General features: G+C 59.0%; 5 protein-coding genes across 5 annotated transcripts; all 5 read right to left on the minus strand.

The window, feature by feature from the left end:
- Positions 1–739: 739 nt before the first annotated feature.
- On the minus strand, positions 740–1,897 carry LDBPK_342180 (hypothetical protein, conserved; the record flags this gene model as incomplete). Its single annotated transcript, XM_003864329.1, has 1 exon — positions 740–1,897. One exon carries the CDS (start codon positions 1,895–1,897, stop codon positions 740–742), a length of 1,158 nt encoding a protein of 385 aa, XP_003864377.1.
- A 718-nt stretch (positions 1,898–2,615) lies between these two features.
- On the minus strand, positions 2,616–4,268 carry LDBPK_342190 (glycosyltransferase-like protein; the record flags this gene model as incomplete). Its single annotated transcript, XM_003864330.1, has 1 exon — positions 2,616–4,268. The coding sequence occupies one exon, from the start codon at positions 4,266–4,268 to the stop codon at positions 2,616–2,618; it is 1,653 nt and encodes a 550-aa protein (XP_003864378.1).
- Positions 4,269–6,928: 2,660 nt separating this feature from the next.
- Positions 6,929–9,355, minus strand: LDBPK_342200 (DNAj-like protein; the record flags this gene model as incomplete). Its single annotated transcript, XM_003864331.1, has 1 exon — positions 6,929–9,355. The coding sequence occupies one exon, from the start codon at positions 9,353–9,355 to the stop codon at positions 6,929–6,931; it is 2,427 nt and encodes an 808-aa protein (XP_003864379.1).
- Positions 9,356–11,926: 2,571 nt separating this feature from the next.
- Positions 11,927–12,493, minus strand: LDBPK_342210 (hypothetical protein, conserved; the record flags this gene model as incomplete). Its single annotated transcript, XM_003864332.1, has 1 exon — positions 11,927–12,493. The coding sequence occupies one exon, from the start codon at positions 12,491–12,493 to the stop codon at positions 11,927–11,929; it is 567 nt and encodes a 188-aa protein (XP_003864380.1).
- A 1,925-nt stretch (positions 12,494–14,418) lies between these two features.
- Positions 14,419–20,037, minus strand: LDBPK_342220 (hypothetical protein, conserved; the record flags this gene model as incomplete). The annotated part of the gene is made up of 1 exon (XM_003864333.1): positions 14,419–20,037. The coding sequence occupies one exon, from the start codon at positions 20,035–20,037 to the stop codon at positions 14,419–14,421; it is 5,619 nt and encodes a 1,872-aa protein (XP_003864381.1).
- Positions 20,038–22,794: the final 2,757 nt, after the last annotated feature.

Genomic DNA, 22,794 nt, shown 5'->3' on the forward strand with positions numbered 1-22,794 from the left:
CCCGCCCCATCATGCAGGTCCCCACCTCTGGTGCATCCCTCGCGAGGTGGCTCGGGCTCCCCCCACCACACCAGTGGGCAGCGTGAGGGGCGGGGGGCGGGATGCGTTTCCAGTCGCGCCGACACCCTGCGTCCTCATAGGGATCGCACAAGCTGTGCGTACTGACGCAGGTCGCTCCGACGCCACGCCGTCCAGGACCTCACCGCCGACACCAGCAGCGATGCATTGCTCTGGCATGCCCGCGTCGTAGGCGCCCGACTCTGACACCACCATAAACTGGTTGGGCATTGCCAGGGATAGAGGGTGGCCGCTCGGCTTGCCCACCGCGCAGGGGTGTGCCGGACCCTGTGATACCACGCACTGCGAGGGTGGCCCCCTCTTCCCCATCACGAAGGGCGAGCAAAGAGGTGCTAAGAGCGATAACAGCGGCGCCGTCTGAGGCGGCCGAGGTGATGGCGTGCGAGAAGGCGGGCGGAAAGATGTTCGCGCCCGTTCAGGAGTGATGCGTGTGCCAGTGCGTGCGCGCTTGCGGCTCACGCAGAGATGTGACAGAGGATGGGCAAGAAAACAACGAGAGGAACCGCTGGGGCGGAGAAGAGGGACGCAAACTCGACCGCCTCCCCGCTGTTGCAGCACGAAAGCGTAGGAAGTCCTGGGGACGGAGGGAGGAGTGAAAAGACGTAGCTGCAGTTGATGGCGATTGTGACCGGTGCGGAGGAGGTGGAAGCACCGTGGGCCGCTATGAGGATGCGGCCTCCGCGAAGTACTGAGTCCGCAGGGCGGACGCCAGCTCCACATTTACGGGGAAGAGAAGCTCTGCCTTGACGTCTGACACCTGCTGCACCGTTCCCGCGGTCGCGCCGAGCGCCCGAACTGCCTCCTCGTAGAACCTGCGTGTCTCCGAGTCCCCATACAGCAGCACCGACTGAACTGGCATGATCGTCGGACTTGTGCCCAGGATGAAGAGCAACTTGCTTTCAAGAATGTCCTTTAGGGTGAGCTTGGCATGCTGCACACTACCGAGGCCGCACGCCTGCAGGACCCGGTACGTTGTCTTAAGCGTAATCCCGACGAGGATGTCCTCCTCGGCGCTGCACCACCACGTTCCGTCCGACTTCTGCAGAAGGTAGTTCGACCGCGAACCCTCGGGAACGAGGTAAGCGTCGGCGGCGTCGTGCACGAGTAGCACCTCATACACACCATTCTCGGTCAGGTAGGCGTGAGCGCGATCGCGCAGCCCCATCTGGGCCACTTTCGCATTGGGATTGATGCGGTGCGCGTTAAACAGTAAGCCGAGCTTGGCACCTTCGCGGTACATGGACTCTGAAGGGTAAGACGACTTGGCAAGCATGATAATGACGGGTATCGGGAACGCCTCTGCTTGTTTGGTGGACGCACCGGTGGCCGGAATCCATGACAGCAACTTCACATTCTTTTCGGTGACGCCGTCCAGGTAAACGCCCGGCGACTCGATGTACGCCTGCAGACGCGCCTGAACAAGAGACTGCAGCTCGGCTGGGAGGGCGAGCGCCGGGGCGGCAAGGGTAAGACTGTGCGTGAAGCGCTCAGCATAAGATTTCTTGAACAATATATGGCCATTTCGTGAACGCATGACGTCGTAGACAAGCTGGTACGCCGGTTCGGCATCGTCCGCTGCACCACCGGCGGCAGCGCTGCGGAAGGCTTTCGTCTCGATGGCCAACGGTGCTGCGGACACATCGGCGAAGGAGGCGAAAAAGTGGACAAAGGCGCAGTTTTGCTCTGTCGCCACCATCCGGCGCACGACAAAAGGGATGCGCTCCATCGTGTTTTTTGTCCGCGTCCGCTGTAGTGATGTGTCCGTCCACTTGTCCAGAGATGAAACACCAGCAAGGAGCGAGAGGTAAGCGCATTTCATCGGGAGGGGCGGATGCGGGTGTGAGGCATCCGTGGAGAAAAGAGTGGTGCAATCAAAGACGGAGAGGGGAAGGTGAACAGAAGATCGAGTGGGACGTGCACACACGAGATGAAAACACCGGAGCGTCAGGCATGCGTAAACAAAACAGCAACAACAAAAAAAATGCTGGTCGCACAACGGCGTTCGAGAGCGAGAGCCTCTGCTTCTCTTGCACTCCGATCGGCTCCCGCACTACCACCACCACCACCCACGTGCAGTTAATATCGGTCCATGCGGTTCAGCAGGAGAGAGAGAGGCACATCGCTAACAGGGTGCGCACTGCACAGAAGCGAAGAATACGACTGGGCTCTTGTTTGCTTGCCTCCTGTGACTCTTTTCGTGGTATTATTATCCAGTTGACTTGGAAGATTTGCAGGCGATAAAGCGAACACAAGACCGAGCGCGCAATGAGCACAGGTACTAACAATCACACTCGCATACGCAAATGATGAGCAGCCAAGACCGGGCAAAACACGCACACGCACTAAAGGCTGAGACGTCATGTCGGCGAGGAAGAAAAGACGGGCACAGCCTCCATCCGCTCCGGGTCGCACGGCGATCAACCTTGAGCACAAGAATGGAGAGTGAGGGAGTGCGCTCGAGGAGGACAGGAAGCACCGACGCCGCTTTGAGCGCAAAACGCGTGCGTCATCAGCGCCTTCTCCACTTCCTGATCGCCTCAGTCGCTCTTTGCCTTTTGTGAAGATTTACCTGCCTTTGAGGCGGCCTCTTTCTTGGCAAGCTCGATGCCCTCAGCCAACAACTTCTTGTCCGCCTCACTCCGCAGGCGCACCAGGCGCGTCACTAGCTGCATGCTGAACGCCTCCATGCTGAACTTCTCGAGGACGCGGGCGCGACCTTGTGCACCAACCTTGGCGGCGTAGACCGGGTCGCGCGCAAAGCGCGCCATCTTCTCCGCAAACGCCGCCGGCTCCGGCGACGACAAGAGTCCGCCGCACTTTGACGGGTCTTCCAGCTCCACGCTGCCGACGCTCTCGCACGGGCCGCCATCGGCGATCGCGACAACCGGCTTCGAGTACGCCATGGCCTCCACCGGCACAATGCCGAAGTGTTCACGAGAGGGCGTGTACACGAGTGCCCGCATCTCAGACAGCAGCACGGCCTTTTCATCGTCGCTAATGTTCTTTAGGTAGCGCACCTGGGAAGCTGGAATGCGCAGCTTCGTTGTCGCAAGCGCGGCAAGCTCGTCGGCGTACTGCACGTTCTCCGCCAACCGGGGGTCGTAGCCGCCGGCGATGATCAGCATCAGCGGCTTTTTACCCTCTGCACCCTTGAACTCGCCCGTCGACAGCAGGAGCGCGAAGGCCTCGATGGCCAGCTCGATATTTTTCTTACGCTCGTAGCGGTTAATGGAGACGAAGGTGACAGCGCCGCTCACTGCCTGTTTCAGCTCCCGCAACGCTGCAGACTGGGACAGGGTGTCCTCTGTCACCTCGCGTACCTTCATCTCCACCGGCGGGTAAAAGATATCGGTGACCTCGTGGATTTTGTCGGCCAGCGTCGGGAATGTGTCGATGCACACCTGACGCGAGAACTTGGAGTTGCACACGATGTTCGTTGCAAACTTCATGGAAGAGGCCTCCACCTGGTCGAAGAAGCCGCGATAGGTCTCGTGCCACGGAGCCAAACCAGAGCCGGCGCTTTTGAAGGTCCTGTCTGGGTTGCGGTTCGGGTCACAGAGCTGGTCAGGGAAGTGGCTGTAGAAGAGTATCGGTGTTCTGCCGGCGAAAAAGTGAAGGACCGGCATCGCCGCCGCCACCTGGTCTACAACGAAGCAGTCTGTGTTCGGAAAGCTCCAGCATGTCGCGAAGGCGGCGAAGCCCATGCGAATCGTGGCGCACAGCACCCTGGCGCGGCCGAAGATACTGGCGGGCAGCGCGCTGCCCCGCACCACAATGCGCACCGTACCATCCGTCGTCTCCTCGAAGGCTCGACTGCGGTCGTGGTGATTCGTGACGATGATCAACTCGACGAGGCGGATCGATTGGCGCTTCTGGAGTCCAACAGCGGCATCGATGATCAGCCGCTCCGCGCCACCGATGCCGAGGTCCGGGTGGAGGAAGGCGACGCGCAGCGGCTCCTTGGACAGCAGGTCAGCTGACGCATCGGTCTCAGGCGCGTGGTCCTCACCCTCCCTCTCCTCCACCGCACCGTTCCCCAAAGGCCCGTACAGTTTTTCGTAAGCGTCGACGACCCTCTTCCGCCTCTGCACGTACATCTCCGTCGTCCGGATGCGCACAAACATAATGAGGTAGTTCACCACACACGCCGCCCCGAAGGCGTAGAGGAAACCGAGCAGCATGAGCTCCATTTTTGTCTGTTCTGCTCACTCGCGATGAGCTTATCTGTTCCTCTTTTTTCTTGAGGTTGAGAAAGACGAAGAAGAGGAGTCAAAGGACGAGAAGAGCATGAAAAGAAGAACAAGGCAGCACTTTAATACACGCATAGGTCGGATGCGACTGGGACATGGAGGGGAGAGACGGACGTGGTGTGTAGGGGTGAGGGGCGTGTAGAGGTGAGCAGGCGCAGCGTGCGATCCGGCCGATGTAGGGCTGATCTTGTCGCTGAGACAACGCAGACACAAAAATACAAAAAAAAAATAGAAGGCAGAATAATAGAGATAGCGGCAGCAGCGGCAGGGAACAAGGTCACGCGGGCGGACGAAAGAGAGAGAGAGTTAGATGCATGTATGTATATGTACATATAAGCAAAGCGAGCACGTGCTCCGCACGATAGCGTTACCCGGAACGCGTGAATGCGCTCTGGTCAAAGGGGGCGGGCGTCTATGATTGAAAAGGCGTCAAGGGGACGGCAAAGGGAGTGTAGACGCGGGGGGGGGGGCACAGGGAGAGAGAAAGAAACAGGACGCGGGAGGGGAAAAGGGCGCCAACCGTTACGAGACCGCCCAACTGCCAGTTGCCGAAAAGACACCCGGCGCAGAGAGGCAGGAAAAAAAAAGGAGAGAAAGAGGTACAGAAGGGGAGGATGTACGAGAGAAAACAGTGATGGCGTATGCAGCGATCACCCGATGAGGTGGAGGGGGGGGGCGAGGAGAGCGTTACATCTGCGGCAAGCCAAGAGCACATGGTTGTGTCGCGGTGCCGTAGGAGTACGCCGCCTCGTAACTTACTCCGCCTCCAGTGAGTGGCAGCTCTGAATAGCATTGTCATGCGCTCCAGTACGCTCAAAGAAACGCTGGCGTTCGTTTTTTTTTGGTTTTCCGCAGAGGCTGACGTTCCGTCTAGTAAAATGTGTGCGTCGCTTCCCCGATGCGCATTCGCCCAACATGATGTCCTTGAAACTAGATGTGCGCTGCCTACCGTGCTGAGCAGCGCACACACCGCCAACGCGAGTTTGCACAACGACACACCCACGCGTGCTGCCCTTCTCGGCTGTCGAGCATACCGGCAAGCCGTGCACTCTCTTCAGCTGCGGTATGCACTTTGTTTTTCCTTCGCTCTCCGATCTACACGAGCCACCGCCGACACTCACCTCACAGCCCATCACGACTGTCTCCTGCCTGTCCCGACATATTCACTCTTGCTGCTGAGCGCGCGCATAAGAGAAAGAGGGGGGGGACAAGATCGAGGCAATAGTGAATATACAGCGGCCGATAAGACGGCAGGGCATCCCCTTCAGGAAAACAGGCTCGGAGGGGTGAGGAGGGAAGAAGGAAGAACCACAGACGATTCCGTGAGATACACCGGTACACGCTAGGGCGAAACAACAACACAACAGCAAAAAAAACAAGAAAATAGATGAGACTCACATCAAGAACAAAAAGCCTGCCCACAGGCACACACACACGCACACACGCGCAAACTCACGTACATAGAAGCGAAAAAGTAATAATAATAAGAGAGTAGGGACTCTCGACATCTGTCCCTCTTCCCCTCTCTCTCAACGAGCAGCACACACACACACAAGCACACAGAGCAACGGCATCATGGGAGAGAGGCCCAGACATCCAGCACACAAAAGAAAAAGAAAACGAAACATCCACGCTCACACCTCGCCGGCTCGCACAGAAACAGAGGCACAAACACCTGCTCGCACATGCACGCATTCACATACACATGCACACACAGAGGGGCAAGCGCTAACATGCCCAAGTGCCTCGAGCAGACGCAGGACACATCACGAGAAAGAAACAGAAAAAAAGAGGGGGAGTGCGAACATACTTGCGGGCGAGTGGAAGCGAGAAGGAAAAAAAAAGGTGGAGGGGGCACCGTCGAAAAGCAAGCGAAAAAACAAACCATAGGAAAAACACGACAAAGGCGAGCGAAACGGGACAAAACAAAAGGGGCAGTCTTCTCTAATCACAGAAAAAGGAAAGAAGAGGGCATGGAGACATGAAACTCACAAAGATTGAAGGCAAGCCAACACGAAACAAAATACAAAAATCGTGGGGGGAGGGTGGCGGAGAAGCCGCCAGCAAGCGGCATGTCAGTTTTGCTTGTGAATGCGCAAGCGGCGTCTCGAGCCTGCGCGACGACCCACGGAAACTGCACCAAGCGAGCCAATCAACCGAGGAATCCAGCCACCCCCACGCGCGCTACCCTAGTCTAACATACGGCGTGCATGTAAAGACGGCCAACATAAAGAACAAGATGAGGCTCATAGCCCCATACATTAGGCAGCATAGAAAGGCAAAACGAAGCGCAAACATCGCCAGAGAGAGAGAGACCAAAAATATCACGGAGGAGGAGGAAGGAGGGGAGGTGGAGAATGGACAAGAGGCGGACGCAGTAGGTGGGCCATGCAATCAACAAGAGCGCAGTGCGAAAACAAAAAAAAAGAAGAAACGGAAGAGCAGAAACGAATCAGCCATAGCGAACGAGTGCGAGACGCTCTGTTCGTTTTTCTTACCCCACCATGAGCAGAGGGTGTCCGAAGAGGTGAAAGAAGGCCGGTGGCAGAGGCGCTACTGCGCCTTTCCGTCCCCGCATACGGACGACTCCGTGCGTGACACTACCAAAAGCCGTTGCCGCCGGCGCGGTGACGACCGCGGTAGTAGTCGTTTGCGCTGCCACCGCTGTATGTGGAGGAGAAATTGAACCCGCCAGCACGCGTGAAGCGCTCGCGATCCTGCTTCGCGTCGTACTCGCGCCTCTTCACGGCATCCACCAAGGTGGCGTACGCTTCACTGATAATTTTGAATTTGTGCTCGGCCCGCTCGCGCTCGACCTCATCCAGGCCAATGCACTTGTCCGGGTGCCACCGCAGCGAGAGCTCGCGGTACTTGAGCTTGATCTCTCGCTCTGTCGCGGTGCGAGAGACACCTAATTGAAAGTAAAAGTCCCTCTCCTTCTCCGCCTCCTTGGCCAGGTTCTGCTCTGCCGCTCTCAGCTCCCGGGCCAGCTCGCGGTCGGTGCCGTCGTACTCGATCGCCTTCTTGAAGTCCCGCACGGCGGCAAAGTGGTCGCCGAGGTGTTCGTGGCAGCGCGCGCGGCGCGCGTACGCCTTGTAGAACTCCTTGTCGATCTGCAGCGTCTTGGTGCAGTCCTCGACGCCCTCCCGGTAGCGGCCCAACTCCTTATACGCGGCGGCGCGGTTGCAGTAGAGCACGCGCAGCACCTGATCGTTGTCAGCGGCGGCCTGAATAGCGACCGTGTAGTACTCGGCCGCCGGGCCGTAGTTCTTCTTGTTGAAGTTTGAGTTGCCCTTCTGCTTACCGTCGTCAACGGCATCAATCTTCTTCAGAAGCTCGTTGCAGGCGTCGTCCAGCTGCGCCGCGTCCACGATGCACTTCCGCGCCCGCTCAAAGTACTCGAAGCCGGAGAGGTAGAGGCACTCGCTCATGATGCGGCACGCAGCCGGGGTGCGCGTGGAGTACGAGAGCGCCTCCAGCACCTCCACGGCGCGCATGTAGTGGCGCTGCTCCCGCAGCGACTCGGCACTTCGAACTCGAAACGGCACGGTATCGCTGAACTGAGCAACCAACATCCGGTACTGCTCATCGCCTTCCGGAGTGCCGAAGCACCGCTCGGCGTGGCGGTACGCCTCGAGGCCGCTCTTGTACCGGGCAAGCTCCGCCTCCATGTCGCTGGTCAAGCGATCCTTCGGCGTGCTTTCCATGATCTCCACGGCACGCTTCAGATTTCCCATCGTGCAGGCAGAGCGAGCGGCGCGCGACAGCATCTTCACGCTGCCCGGGTCCAGGCGCACTACCTCGAGGCAGTCCTCAATGCACTCGTTGTACCGTTGCGCCATATAGTGGGCAGCACTACGGTTGCCGTAGAGGAACTTGACGTTCGACTGATGATCCATCGGCTGCAGCTTGATTGCCTTGGTATACAGCTCCAACGCAGCGACGTACTCCGCGTTCTCATACTTGCGGTCCGCCTCCAGCTTGTACTGTCGGCTCGAGACGCCGTTAGGCTTCCCGGCAGCTGCCGCCGGTGCGGCTCGCGCTGCGATGGCAACGCTTCTGCGCGTCGTGATCTCCGCGCGGCTAGAGGCTTCCGCGCTACCGATCTGGTGGCGCTCGGCCATCTCGGCATCCGTCAGCTCCGCTAAGACCGCTTGCATCGCCGCTGTGGAGGTGGCAGCAGCCGGAGCCGGCGAGCCGGGCGAAGCGACAGCCGCCGTCTCCTCTTTTACCGTCGGCTCTGTGCCGTTGGGCTGCGTGGCGCTCACTGGAAACGGTCGCTTCGCGCGCAGAATGCGGCGATCGCCCACAAAGTCGTCGTTTGGCTCAGGCAGTCCCGCTGCCGCCTTCAGCGCTCGCAGCACCTCTCGCAGCGGCCGCGGCAACTCTGTGATGTGAGTACCTGGCAAGGCCAGAGCGCAACGCCGGCACGCTACCGACGCATGCGCCCCGATGAGCACAACATCTACCACCACCTTGGCGCACAAAGCACACCTGAGGTGTCGCTCGGAGAGGTTCTTGGCAAACTCCATCACCCCTGGACGCTCATCGTTGGCCGTGGCGCCGCTTGCGTTAGCCGAGCTGCGCAATGCGTGGCCGCTGCTGACCCCGCTTCCATTGCTGACGTTCGGCGCCAAGGTGGATGTAGGGCTCGTCTGCTGCTGTGACAGTCCTGTCGCGGCGGCACCGGCGCCGGTCGGGCGGCGACTGAAAACGGTGAAGCCGTTCTCGTCCTTCGGGTCCGTGAATCGAGCTGTGGCGCCGTTGACACCGCGATGGGCAGAAGTTCCACCTTGTAGCTTGTCTGTCGCGCCAGCTCGGACGCCGCTGATCTTGTTGACGTTGAGGTTGTTTGGCCAGGCCAGGCCGCTCGCGCTGGCGGTGGCCGTGTTCAGCGACAGCTCTGGCGAGCGGTTCCCCGCATCGGTGCCGACGTCGCGCGGGTCAACGGTGGGCTCTTCCAGCTCAGACGAGGAGGAGGCCGATGAAGACACCACCTCCGGCTCCATTCCAAGGGCGGTGCTCATGGCGCGCGCGTTTGTGATCGGGGGTCGAGGGAAGCGAGCGGGGAGAACAGGTGAGAAACTATGCAGAGGCGCGCGTTGTGTCCTGTGCGCTTCTGCGAGTGGGTGGCTGGGAGGGCGGGTGGGTTCACCAGCAACGATAATGGCCGCCACGGTCAGCGTCTTGTCGATACCGTCTTGATATTGCGTTGTTTCTGAATGGCGGAGGCGTGGGCGCACGGAGACCAATATGAGCGTACGCCACCGCCTCGGGATTGAGCTGGCCTCTGCTCTCCGGCAGTCGCCCTTTTTCTTCTCTGTTTTCTTTTGCGATCTATGAACGTCACCGAAAGCGTGAAGGGGATGTCTGGTGCACACGTGGCGCGTCCTCTCCAATTAGTCCCCTCTGAGTGCCTTGTGATGGCGGGGAAAGAAGAAAGGAGCGGGTGCAGGTTTCTATGTCGCTCACGTGAGAGCAGACGACTGTGCAAGTCCAAACGACGCGCGACGGCGAGAGAGAGAAAACTGTGTGCGTAGTAGTGGGCAGATGAAACTTCAAAAACCCGTGTGCTCGCACAGCGGCGTGCACACAAACACGCAGGAGAAAGAAAGAGCACCGATCAGCAGTGAACCACAGGCAGCAGGCACGGCTAGGGGAAGGGGACTCGACAAACCCGATCGCTGGGAAGCAAAACGGCAACAACTAGAAAAAGGCGTGGCGAAAACAAAACGAAAAACGGCGAAGGAGCGGCGCCACAGAGAGAAAGAGAGAAGACACAGATCATACACGCATAAACAAAAACAAACAACAACAGGGAAAAAAGGAAAACAGCGGCGCACGCACGGCGTTGAGGAAGAATATGTGGTAGTCCGTTGCAGAGGCGAGACGCCGGGGAGAGAGAAGAACAGAAAGGTATATATGCGTGCTTGGATGTGTGTGTGAGGTGAGGGGGAGGGGGACTGAGCGTCGCGGGAGCTATTTGAACAGGGCACACACCACAAGAGAGCAGCCAGGGCACGGGAAGGGCAGGAGTGAGGCTGCGGTTGACACGGGCGGCAGCCAGGGTCTCTAGGAAGAAGAAGTAAAAGGAAGGTGCGAGTCTGATAGAGGGCCAAGTGAATAACGGAGCGGTAGTTCGGTACGCGGTTTCACGGTCAGGAAGCAGAGGGTATGCAAAATAAGAGCCAAGCCGCACTGACAAGCAAACGAAATTACGCTGCGCCGGGAGTATGAGGAAGGCGGTGAGGGGCCGTCCAAGCGCCTCCCCGTCTGCACGGTGACAATCAGAAGCAAACAAAAAGCTGATGCTCAGTGCCAACACCGCAGCAGCAGAAAAGGTACAGAGACGCGACCACGAGTTGCTGCTCTTCACTTCGGGAAGAGGACTGTCAAGGGGAGGGGAGAGAGAAAAGAGGAGGCGCGGGGTTATCGTCCCCGGATGAGAAAAGCCACATAGAGGTGGGCGATACGAATTCGCAATTTAACGCCGTTCCGCGTTGACGAGCAAGCACACGAGCAGGAGGAGGGCAGGGGAGGGGGCGAGTCAAAGGCGCGCGATCAGCGCACGAGGAATGGAGTCGAAAAAAAAAGGAATTGGAGGAAAGCAGAATGGGAGGCGGTGGTAGATGCATCGGTTCCGCGCGATAGAGAACGGAAGCAGCCGGTGGCGTTACCCTCTTGCGTTTCTTCGCACCTCCAGTGAGCACAGAACTACCTCTGCTCGTAGCGAGCAAGCGGATAGCTGGCGAAACCCTCTTTCTTTTATGTCGTCTGCCAAGAGCGCTGTGCAGCAAAGACGAACGAGAAGCATAGGAAGCAGTCCGCCCATGAAAGATGCGCTGCAACTCGCCACGTCTTGCTCCGCTTGATTTCAGCTTGTCACGGAAGCTACTGTAGTTTTAGGCCCATCCGTGTGTGTGTGCGTTTCGCTATTTTGTTGTTGTTGCCTCACGCACTCACACGAGCGTGAGGGCCTAGGTTGTGGGTGTGCACTAAAGCACAAGCACGCGTAGAACAATCCTCGAGCCGGCGGCGTATACCGTACAGTGAAACGCTTAATCATCAACCCAACGCCCCAGACACCAAAAAAAAAACACAAACAACGAAGCGCTCCGCAAAGAAGCGCGCGCGCCACCATCATACGCTCTTTGTTCGCCAACGCAGACAGACATGAACGTGCGTTGAGAGAACACATCTTCAACCGCATATGCGCGACTGAGCACCCTCGAGGCACACACGGAATGAGCGAGAGGGCGAGCGGAAAAAAAAACGCGGAAAAAGGAACATGAACTAGCGCATTCAACCACGCGCCAGCAAAGACATCAACGTGCGTCAGGAGTGGACTGGCAGGGGCAAAACAGTGCGTGTACACACGCTCCCAACACACACCGGTGCATACGCAATTAAGCATTCTGGAACGGCAAGTGGGTTGTTAAAGTGGCAACAAAACCACCAAAGGCGGCATGCTTCACAAAAAAAAAAGATGGGGAGATATAGACAGAGAGCGCGAGGCGGGGGAGCAGCGTGCGGAGCAGAGGAGGCGAGCAGCAAGATGGTGTGGATTCAAGTAGACAACATTACAAAAGCGGCACCCGCTATGCGTGTGCCTTCATGCGCTTCCGCAGCTTCTGCGCCTCCTGCCGCAGACGATTATCGGACTTCGTCCCCTTGCACTCCTTACATTTCCAACCGTGTAAGCGGTGAATCATGCCGGGAACGTTGAACCGACCGCACACCACACACAACCTCGGCATTGTCGCTCCGTTTGACGTGGAGCGGCCTTCGCTACTGGATCTGGAGTGGAAGCTACTTGTTGTTGCCGTGCCAAAGCTGCCGTGCAGATCAGATGGCGGCGGGATATTGAAGGTGCTCTCCGCCAGCGGCACCAGAAACTCGATCGGGATGGACATAAAGAGGGGATAACGGTAGCCGGCGGGGGAGAGGTTGGTGGGGCAGAACTGAACCATTACAAGGTTCTCGCCAGTGTAGCGTACCGCGATGCCCTCGAGCTTGCCAGCGCACACCTGCTCCATCGCCTCGCACCAGTAGCTGTCCGTGAGGTGCTTGCGCAGAGAGGCGCTCGACGCAAGAATGAGATAGGACTCGCCGGGGGTGGCGAAGGCGAAGTTCCTCGCCGGCTGCTTCTCGATTCGGAACGACATTTTCTTGTTGGGGACAGCGATGACGGAATGAGCCTATGCTGAATTACGCTGGAATGAGGAGGAGAGGGGTTCTGTGGGCGAAAGATTGCGTCAGTGCACGCAGCGCGAGCACGAATCAGACAAAAGTGTATGTGCGGGTGCGTATACGCGTTGAAAGAAACGAGCGAAGGAGATGTAGAACCAAAACAGGGCGGAAGAAATACAAGAAGAAAAAAAAAACAGAAGAGGGAGTAGGGTGAGAGGGAGAGGGAGAGGGAGGGAGAAGGGGGGCTACTGTGTCGTGTACGCGCTTGTGAGAGTCTCTTCTCGTGTTGTTGCTCACACACGTACACACAACAGCAACGACGAGATAGAGATGCTGCTCGGTTTCGCACGCACGCACGCACACGCGAAGTAAAGTGAGTGAGCTGTGAAGAGGCAAAACAAAACACAACAACACAAGAACGGCAGCAGTGCCTGAGAGGCGGCCGCGGTGCGGTGCAAAAGCCGCAAAAAAAAATCGAGTAGAAGAAAGGCGCGGAGGAGGTGCGCAGAATAGAGGTTTGTGCCACCCTGATTTGTTTTTTCTTGTTGTTTTGCGATGTGTGTGCGTATGCGTGCTTGCCTCTCGTGCGCGCTTTTTTTTCTTCTGTTCTTTTTTTATCTACCTTACCGCTCTGGTAGCTCTGGCGCACGCGGACGAGGGAAGCACAACGGCGGGCGGGGGGGCACCAATAGAAACAAAGACGAAGCTCAGTGCGGCGCTGAAGAAACTCCCTGGTGGTGGCATCGCCGCGCACACACACACACACAGAGGGGGGATAGATACAGAGAGACGATAGGAGACAGGCAGTGGAGGAAGGGAGAGGCGTGCGCGCCAGCGAAGGCGCGTTGGACACAGAGGGATAGAGAGACAGAAGCATGTGGAACGGTCGGGCACGCAGACTCCTCCTCGCCTCAGAGGTGTCGCTGCGCTTTCTACCTTCTCTGGATGCGCACCCGTGGGCATGAGCTGGGGGAAAAAGCGTTCACAGTTGCTTTCGTTGCGTTTTCTTTCCCTTGGGCGCACCTTTATTAGTGTGCCACCAAGGCGCAGCTACTGTGAGCCTCGCCGCCAGAGAGAGAATGCTCTGACGTCCTACTCTTTCGTCTGCCTGCTTCACGTTTCACGGCAAGAGGTGCACGCGTGCTCTACAGTTCGCTGCTTTGTGATGTACACGCTGCTGAACAGCATTGGCCGCGTAAAAAAAAAAAAACATAAAAGCACGCGAAGCACAGAGAAAAACAGGGGGAAAACAAAACGACGAAGCGAATGAGAAATGCGCCCGCAAACGCGCTGGAGTGCGCACGCTGGATAAAAAGTAGAGGCAAGCTACCACGGAGCACGCGATTCAAGGGCTGTCGCACGCACCTCCACATAGAGCGACACCGCACTGGTGCATAAATGACGCAGCGAGGCGAGTTGCGCATCCGCGAGAACAGAGCTGGCAAAACGAAGCCGCGGCCACACACGCAAGCGAGTCGAGGAGGGATGAAGGCGGTCAAACGACGAAACAGAAACGAGAAAACCAGCGCGCAGAGAAAATACACAGACGCACCTGCGCCCTGGGGTCTGCAGGACGCACTCAACAATTGCCCATGCTAAGCCACCCCACCACCACCACCACCAGCGTAAGACGCGCACAAAAAGGGGAACACCGAAGAAAGCACCTCAGTCTTATGCGTGTTTGCATCTCGAGTGGTAATCGCGTTCTTCCGATGGTGCACATTTCTGCTGTTGCTGTTGCTTGCCTGCTTTGCCTCTTGTGCTTCGCCTTTTTCGTTTCTTTCCACCGCCATTACGTGCGTACACCTCACTCTCAAGCACAAGCGGCCGACGAGCTCGTGCTCACCTCTTCCCCGCGCGTAAAGCACAGAGCATACAAGATAGGCAGAGAGAATAAGACTCAACCAGCTGGAGCAGCAGCGTCCGGTGCGATAGCAGCCTCAGCACCAGCCTCTATCCGCACAAGGCCAGCCTGGACCATAAAATCAACCAGCGGTGCCGAGAACGAAAAAGGCTGCAAGAAGCGCACAATCGCGGCCCAGAAAGCAGCCGCGTGCTGCTGCTGGGTACCGGCGACACTGCCCACTGTCGACGACGACGAGCACTGCCAAGTGGAGGCGACCACGTAGATCATATTCTTTACCGTCTCCTCCACCGCCTCCTGCACCAGCATCGCATCGTCATGGGAGGTGCTACCGCCGCCCATGCCATGCCCGGCAGCATCCTCTATGACCGGGTAAGCACTGTGCACCGCGTACAAGGTGCCCAGAACCCGCCTCCACAACGACAGCAGCAAATCCGGCTGCGTCGTTAGCGCGGCCGTGTACCGCAGCAGGACCTTGGGCACCAAGCTCAGTAATCGGCACTTCACCTCCGTGAACACAAGCGTCGGCGGTGCAGATCGCCGAGACAGAGCGGAGGCGCCGACCACAGAAGCCATCGACTCACCCTGCCCGTTCCGCTCCGGCGACACCGGCGACACGAGTGAGTTGACGAGACTGCCGAGAACGCTTCGGCTGAAGCTCGCGGCGGCGCCGCTGTTTTCGCCCAAGGCGGCCTTTCTCGCGCCGGCCCACTGCAGACCAGTCTGCAATCGCGCCTTCGGTGCGCACAGACGCTCTGTCAGAGGGATGAGGATGTCCTCATACACAGCCATAACCGCAGAGGAGGGAAGATCGTGTGCTTCTGAATCCAGCAAAGCACGCTGCAGGCACAAGATTGCCTCGCTGCCATCACGCGCATCGGAGCTGCAGAGGGCCAGCGCGCCAAGACTTCGAAGCACAAACACCCAAAGGCTGCACCACTCGCCCCTTTCCGCGCCAGCTCCACCGGCGGCCGTGCCGGCGTTGTCCAGGAGCACGTTGCGCCCACAAAGGCCCAGCACCTCCGCCACGCTGGCACCGCTTGGAAGGGATGTGGTGGCCACCGCCCCGCACTTCGCTTTCGTGAGCGCCTCATTGCTCTCTGGTGTGTCGCCGACCGCCGTGCTCGACCCTGCGGCGCGGCTGTGTCGCATCCACACGCTAAACGACAGGCAGAGCGACACAATACTCTCCGTGTCGTCCGAGACGCTGTAGCGGCGTTGCTGCACCACATGCAAAAGGAGGGAGCCAATCTGGCGCTGTACCACGACATCAGAGACGGCGGCGGCGTGTACCGCGAAGGGTGCAAGGAGAACAAGTACTTCGCTGCCAGAGGCCCACGGCTGCATTGCGTCCCTTTCCTTCTCGCCTGGGCCAGCGCCCTTCTCAGCCTCATCCAGAACAACGACTTGGTCGTAGAGAAACGCTGCGACGGGGCGAGCCACGACGAAGGCGAAGGTCGAAGGAGCGGCACGCATCCAGCATGCCCATAGCTGCTCCATAGCGACGGCGCCGTGCTGGCCGCGCCAGTGAACCGCCATGAGCTGCAGCGACGCGCACACAACGCGATTGCCAAGGGTGCACCAGTACGCCCGCACACCGTCGCTCGCGCGGGTATCGTGCAGATACACGTCCACCTCCCGCAGCAGCCGGCTAACGCGGGTGGTGAGCGAGGCAAAGTGCGCGGGTTGAAGCACCGCCGTTGTTGCGGCGCCACCCACAACTGCGCAGATGAAAGCGAGTTCGTACGAGGCGGCGTAGGCGGAGGCCTCGTCCAGGCCGCTAGGGTGCCCATTTCCTTTCTTGCCCTCCCCTTCTGCTGGGGCTGAGTTGACGCCGTTGCCGCTGCTGCCGGCGATATCTTCCTCAATGCTAGAAACGGCAGAGAGACTGCACAAACACCGCTGGGCAGCGTTCGGATCAGCTGACACTCGCTGCAGAATCGACAAAAGCCGACGCATATTTGGGATGCAGCTGCCTATTCGACCGAGTGCATCTCGCAGCTCAGACAGCTGGACCGTCGACACCTGCAGCGCCCCGCTACCCCCAAACAGAGAAGAGAACCAGCCGCGCTCACTCGCCGCTTTCTGCTCCGCGGCAATGTCCCCAGCAGCGGAGGCTGCCGAGAGTGGTGCAAAGACGTTGGCGTAGATGCCGGGGTCCTGCAGAAGCACGTGAAGGGGCTCTGTCGGCGCCGACACCGACCGCTGCGCTGCCCTGCTGTCCGACGCCTCAGCGTCGCCATCATCAGCCCCACGCGGTTTCGGCCTGCCCCTCGCCGCCGCTTGCGCAGGTTCGGCAAACAGCCCCACCAACTGCATGTCCAGTATCAAGCGCGACAGCGGCAGCCAGCTGTCCTCGAGGCTGCTGTAGATGTCCACGAGCAGCGCAAAGATCTCGCGCATGCACAACAGCTTCGGCACACTGCGGTACAGGGCGCGCACCTCTTCCTCGGCGTTCGTCAAGTCGCTCATCACGACATACTTTAGCAGCCCCATAAAGCACTGGTCGGCCACCACGGGTAAAGAAAGTGCGTGGGCAGCACGCGCCAGCAGGCAGACGCCGCGCAGGCTCGATTGCAGAATAGCCATCTCAGCCGGCAACTGCTGCTCCGCCTCCTCGACGGCGCGCGCGATGGTGTCACCGGTAGCCACAATCGACAACGACACCTCGTCCACGGCGGACGCCAACATGCCATCGAACACGAGCAGACTGCGCTTCCAGAGAGACTGAAAGAGAAGCAGGTCGAAGATCTGCAGGACGCCACTCTCGGGGTCACGCATACGCGCCGTTGCGACTGTCGAACCCGCCGTGGCGGCGGCGGTCGCAGCGCCGAGCTCGTGAGACGATATGGTCGTCAGCGCCTTCACCGCCTCCGCCTTCTCGACCTCTGCCGCTGCGCTCAGCGCGTGATGCACAAAGTTCAAGCACGGCTGCATTTCCAGCCTCCACGTCGTATCGTTCGCGAAGCCGCGGTCCATCATCTCGGCCATCACCACCTCGTGCTGACGAACGTCGTCGTAGATGCTGCCGAGGTAGGCCGCGGGGATGTCCTTGCCGTCGTCGATGCCGCGGTTCATCTTCACAAAGTCCTCCCTCTTCATCTGCTGCGCCACCTTGCCGGAGTGCTGATCCGTGTTGAGCATAATGATGGCAAAAGAGAGGACAAAGGCGCCCGAGTCGCTGTGGAAGGGGTTGAGCGTCTCGTCCTTGACCAAAGTGCCGTCCTCGCGGTAGGTCACATTCTGCTGGTACCAGTGCTTCGCGAAGGACTCCATCACTCGGTCAATCTTCTGCGACTCACCGGGCAGACAGAGGAGGAACACCATTTCGCGAATCGAATCTAGCAGCGGCTTATTGTGGAACTCAAACTGGTGAATGAATCCGTCGAGCTGCTCCTCGAAGAACCGAACAGAGAAGAGAGCAGCCGGTCTCGTTGCATCCTCGGCAGCGGCGACGTCCTCTGGCTGGTTGCGGCCCTGCTCACCAATGTAGTCCCCAAGCACACGCTTGTTCAGCACAATGCTGAGACGGTATAGGGCCTCGCCGAGCTCCCGCCCGCCTGCCGGCTCTGCAAGCACAAGCTTTGTACAGTGCTTCAAGGAGGTCTCCTCCTCCGCGCCGGCAGGCACGCGAATGGCGTGCTCGAGCAGGAACGGGATGCCTTTCTTTATCGGTGAGTCCTCGAAGAGCGATGCAAAGTAGTTCAGCTTGTCCTTCTCCTTCTGCGCATGCTGGATGAGGCGCTGCAATTCCGCGAGGGACGTCGAGGGGCTTCCGGTGCAGATGGTGGTATCTGACTCGGCGGCAGTCGACGGCAATGCACCTGACGCGATGGCCCGGATCGCGATGCCGGACACCATGTTCGTCGTCGCATCCAGCGCCGTGCGTTGGGTGCTGCGCGGCAGACGCCGCGCCGCCATGCTCCGTTGGCGCCTGTCTCTGCGGTAATCCACAGCAGCAGCAGCCCTCTGGCGTCGTTGGGCGGCGGCCTTGCGGTCTCCTGCCATGCCGCTCCGCCGCTGTGACCACGCCACTGTCGCCACCTCCTCTGGGTCGCCGTGAAAGACGGGGTAGACGTGGTTTGCCAGGACCTGGTAAAGCTGCGGCAGCAGCGAGGCGTACCGCCACGAAAGGTCGTAGTGGATAAAGCAGAAGCTGCCAAAGCGCGGGTCGCTGCAAAACTCCGCCAAGCTCTCCAGAAGGATGTCGCGCCGCTCCTGCTTCCTCTGCAGCTGCTGCGCAGAGAGTCGGCCAGAGTTGCCGTGGCCGGAGGAAGCAGTGCTGACAGGACTGGCCGGAGGCCTGGACGCGACTGGAGAACCGCTACGGCCCACCGGCGAACCCGGCTGGACAGCGCTGGCGTCGGCAAGCTCGTTTGCGAGCGCCTCTAGCGGGTTGAGGTGCAGCACGCGGATGAAGTTGTATATCTGTGGGATCAAGTGCACCGAGGAGCCCTGCATGACGAGGTGGACCGTGCGCAGCGTTTGGGCAAGAACAATGGTGCGCATAGTGCCAACGCCGGCGATCAAGAGCGCGCGGCACAGCTGGTTCTGCACTGTGTCCAGCAGCGGCGCAAACAAGGGCTTGCTGAGGGAGCACCGAAGCAGCAGCAGACAATCCTGCGCGAGTGCAAGTCCCTCCAGTTGAATCAGCGTGATCGTGTTCTCCAAAGGTGAGGTCTTGTCGTCACCGCTTCCACCGCTCGCTGAAGTGCCTGCCAATCCCTCGCTGCCGCCAAACGCCACCGTCGACGCGACCTCGTGGCCGTCGTTGTCGAAGCAGGCGATGTCGCCGCTGATAAGGCGGCTTATGAACCGCAGCACCGTCACACCTGCCGCCACCAACGCCCCGCGCGCGTCCTCGTCGGCTGGCAGATGCAGCAACCGGCGGAACAACGTCATGACGATGAGTCGCATGCTCTTCTCCACGGTGCGCTTCAGTAGTTGACTTGCCTCGGGGTGCGTGGCCAGCACCATCATGCGGCCAAGTGCCCGCACGTGCACGCCGCCGTCGGCCATCACCGCTGCGGGGTGATTCAGAGCAGCGACATAGACGCTAAAGATGCGAGAGAGCAGCACCTCATGCGAGGCGCTATCGTGCACCTCAGCACGCGTTTCGGAGGCGGCCTCGATCGCGGCGTACACGCCGTACATTGACACGAATGCGCAGGGCAAGTCCAACATGTCGACCAAAGCGGTGAGGGCGACGCCGGTGACAACTGCCGAGGTGTTAGGGCTGCGACACACGTTTGCGAAGGCGCTCAGAATTGCCACCTCACTCACCTCGCCGTGCTTCGAGTAGCTATCCGGTAGAGCCAATGGCACGAGATCCGGTAGTGCCTCGGTGGAGCAGGCGCAGGCAGGATTACTTTTCCCCTGCGGAGAGGGGTGCACCGAGGACGAAGACGAAGTGCGGCCGGGCACGGGCACAGCCCCGGCGAAGAGACGCCGCTGCAGGTCAAGCAGTTCCTGAGCAACTGCGTACTCGCTAGCTTCCTTCTCCTTTAGCGGACTGCTGCGATAATTGAGCCGGTTGCTCGTGCGCATTGCAAGCAAGGTGTTATCGACATGGATAAGCACCATCTGTCTGTCTGTCTCCCCGCTGTCGTTCAGAGATTCATGCGCATCGCATGCCGACGCGCATAGCGACGCCATCCTCTCGCTGCTGGTGATACTGCGGCGTCTTGTAAAGGGAGCTAAAAGCAGGAGACGTGCTACGTGGAAAAAGACTACGACACGTAAAGAAACGGAGGCACTTGAAAGCCTAGGAGGGACGACGCAAGAGGGAAGAGGGTGCACCTCTTTTTTTGTCGCTAATGACTAGAGAGATCTGTGTATGTGTGTGTCTGTAGAGGGGGATGTTGTACCTCCGACCGCTTCTTGAACGGACTGGCACGGCTACAGTCGGCGGTGGCGAGAGGAAACGAAAAAAAGCTGCTCCACGCGCGCGCGCACAGGGCTAACAGAATGGAGCACTACGCCGCGCGGTGTAAAATGCAAAGGGCAACACAGCACGCAGCATTCAAGGAGAATTCAAACGAACGCGCGACAACAAAAAAGGCAACACGGGCTCCCTCAAGCGATACGGCGCAGCAAGACCATCGATGTGGCCGTTGGGGGGTGCAGGGTAGAATGACGGAAGAAAGGCACCCAGAGAGAGCGAAGCAAGAGTAGAAGAGCAAGGAAACAGCAGCCTAATCAGCAAACTGGTGCGATTATTGCTTTTCATTTTTTTTTCTAACGCGGAGATGCCTGAACCTAGATGACGGGGGGGGGACCCCTCACAGTGCGTGGTATCACAGGGTCCGGTACACCCCTGCGCGGTGGGCAAGCCGAGCGGCCACCCTCTATTCCTGGCAATGCCCAACCAGTTTATGGTGGTGTCAGAGTCGGGCGCCTACGACGCGGGCATGCCAGAGCAATGCATCGCTGCTGGTGTCGGCGGTGAGGTCCTGGACGGCGTGGCGTCGGAGCGACCTGCGTCAGTACGCACAGCTTGTGCGATCCCTATGAGGACGCAGGGTGTCGGCGCGACTGGAAACGCATCCCGCCCCCCGCCCCTCACGCTGCCCACTGGTGTGGTGGGGGGAGCCCGAGCCACCTCGCGAGGGATGCACCAGAGGTGGGGACCTGCATGATGGGGCGGGTAGAGTTTGAGGCGACGAGCAGAGCGGGGGGGGCGGGTGGAGGTTGTGGTGGGGGGTGGCCGTGCTCTCGCATGGCTGAGCTGGCCCATCGATGCAACACATGTTTCTAGGGATGCTTCGCACTGCGCGATGGGGGGGCTGTGACGGACCAGGGAAAGAATATGGTTTAGCTGATGTTGTTGTGCAGAATGAACACGCTGAACATCTATGTAAGAAAAGGGGCGTTCTTGCCTTTGTTGTCAGCAACCGAAAGCAAGCCACTGTAGGCATAAAACATATTGTGAAGAGAGAAAAACGCCGTGAAGCACCTTCTCGGCGACCATGCGCTTGCGATCCAGCATTGTGCAATACCGGAGCACGTGACGATCATCATCGTGCGCGCTCTCTGGCCCTACTCTCCCTAACCATACTGCTCAGAAAAAGTACAGTCGAGCAATCTGAAGGGAATGCCTGACGAGCAGAGTTGCCTCGCCGCGTGTTGCTTCATTGCCAGCGTCTCCTTTTTTTTTTTCGCCGCCCTCTAAGACTGAGGGAGCAGCACCTTATATCGCACTTGTCGATTGCTAAAGAGCATCCCCTCCTCCGCGTGAACGCCTTGTGTAATATCCGGGAAAAAACAAACGACAAGGCATCCCAAGTTGTGCCTCCGTCGCCGCAGGTGTGCGCATGTATGCGGACGGAGAAGGAAACGGCGCAACATGAACAACAGACGAAAAGGGGGATGAGGCGTCACCCAAAGCCGCCACGAGAGAAAATGCGAGGAAACACACACATACCACATAGCACAAGTGATAAACAGCAGTCCATCGTATATATAAAAACAAGAATACATGTATACATACATAGATTCGTTCTTCTTCAAGAAAAAAAAAGAAGAGCGCATCCGTCGGCATGCACATCCGCCTCACGCATGCTCGTGCTCACGTCTGGCTTGCACGACACACCAACGCCCCGGAGTCGACGTTTTTTGTTGGAGGGGGGGGGGGGTTACGCGGCACGCACACGCAATACCCTTTCGTCTCGCAAATATATAGGGGCGCGAAGCATCCAACTTTCCCGCTCCCTTCCTGCCTAACGGATGAGTTTCGACAACATGATTCAGCAAAAACAACTAGATGTGTCGCAAGAGAGAAGAGCGAGCCCAGCCGCAAGTAAGCAAGCACGGAAACCGGAAGAGCTCTCTGAGTCGTCGCACGTTTCCGCGACACAATCGGTGAAATATAATTGCAAAAAAAAAAAAACTGGAAACGCAATGCAAGCAGAAAATCGATCGAGAGAGAGCGAGAGGAAACGAAGAGCAGTGCGGAAGAAGAGGGAGGAAATGATTCGGTTGCTGCAAAACGCAGTCGCGCTGCAGCACTTCAGAAACAACGCTACATTTCTTTCAACGCGCTTCATCTCCCTCCAAAAGCCAAGCCCGTACCGAAGTACAACAACAGTTCCTCCAGCGCTACCGCGCCACGGCTGCGCCCTCGTCGTCAAGGGCGAGCCGCCCTGCCGTTGCATCGGGGCGCGTGCCTAATGACCTCTCCCTCTCCTTCCTCGCCCCTTCCTCGCATGCGTGCCGTGTCATCGGCGCCACGCGGGCCCGGGTGTGGACGACACGGCGTCATCCACGCGGGCCGCGCCCACGCTCCGGCTCGAGGGCAGGAAGCGGCGGCGTCTGCCGTGCGGGCAGCAGGGGATGTTCTTCTATGTGCGTGCCGGGTGGGCTCAAGGAGGACGCTGCCCAGACTCAGCCCAGGGCCCTCCGAGACCCTGCGCA

This window comes from Leishmania donovani, chromosome 34, assembly GCF_000227135.1.
Source record: "Leishmania donovani BPK282A1 complete genome, chromosome 34".
Lineage (NCBI taxonomy): Eukaryota > Euglenozoa > Kinetoplastea > Trypanosomatida > Trypanosomatidae > Leishmania > Leishmania donovani.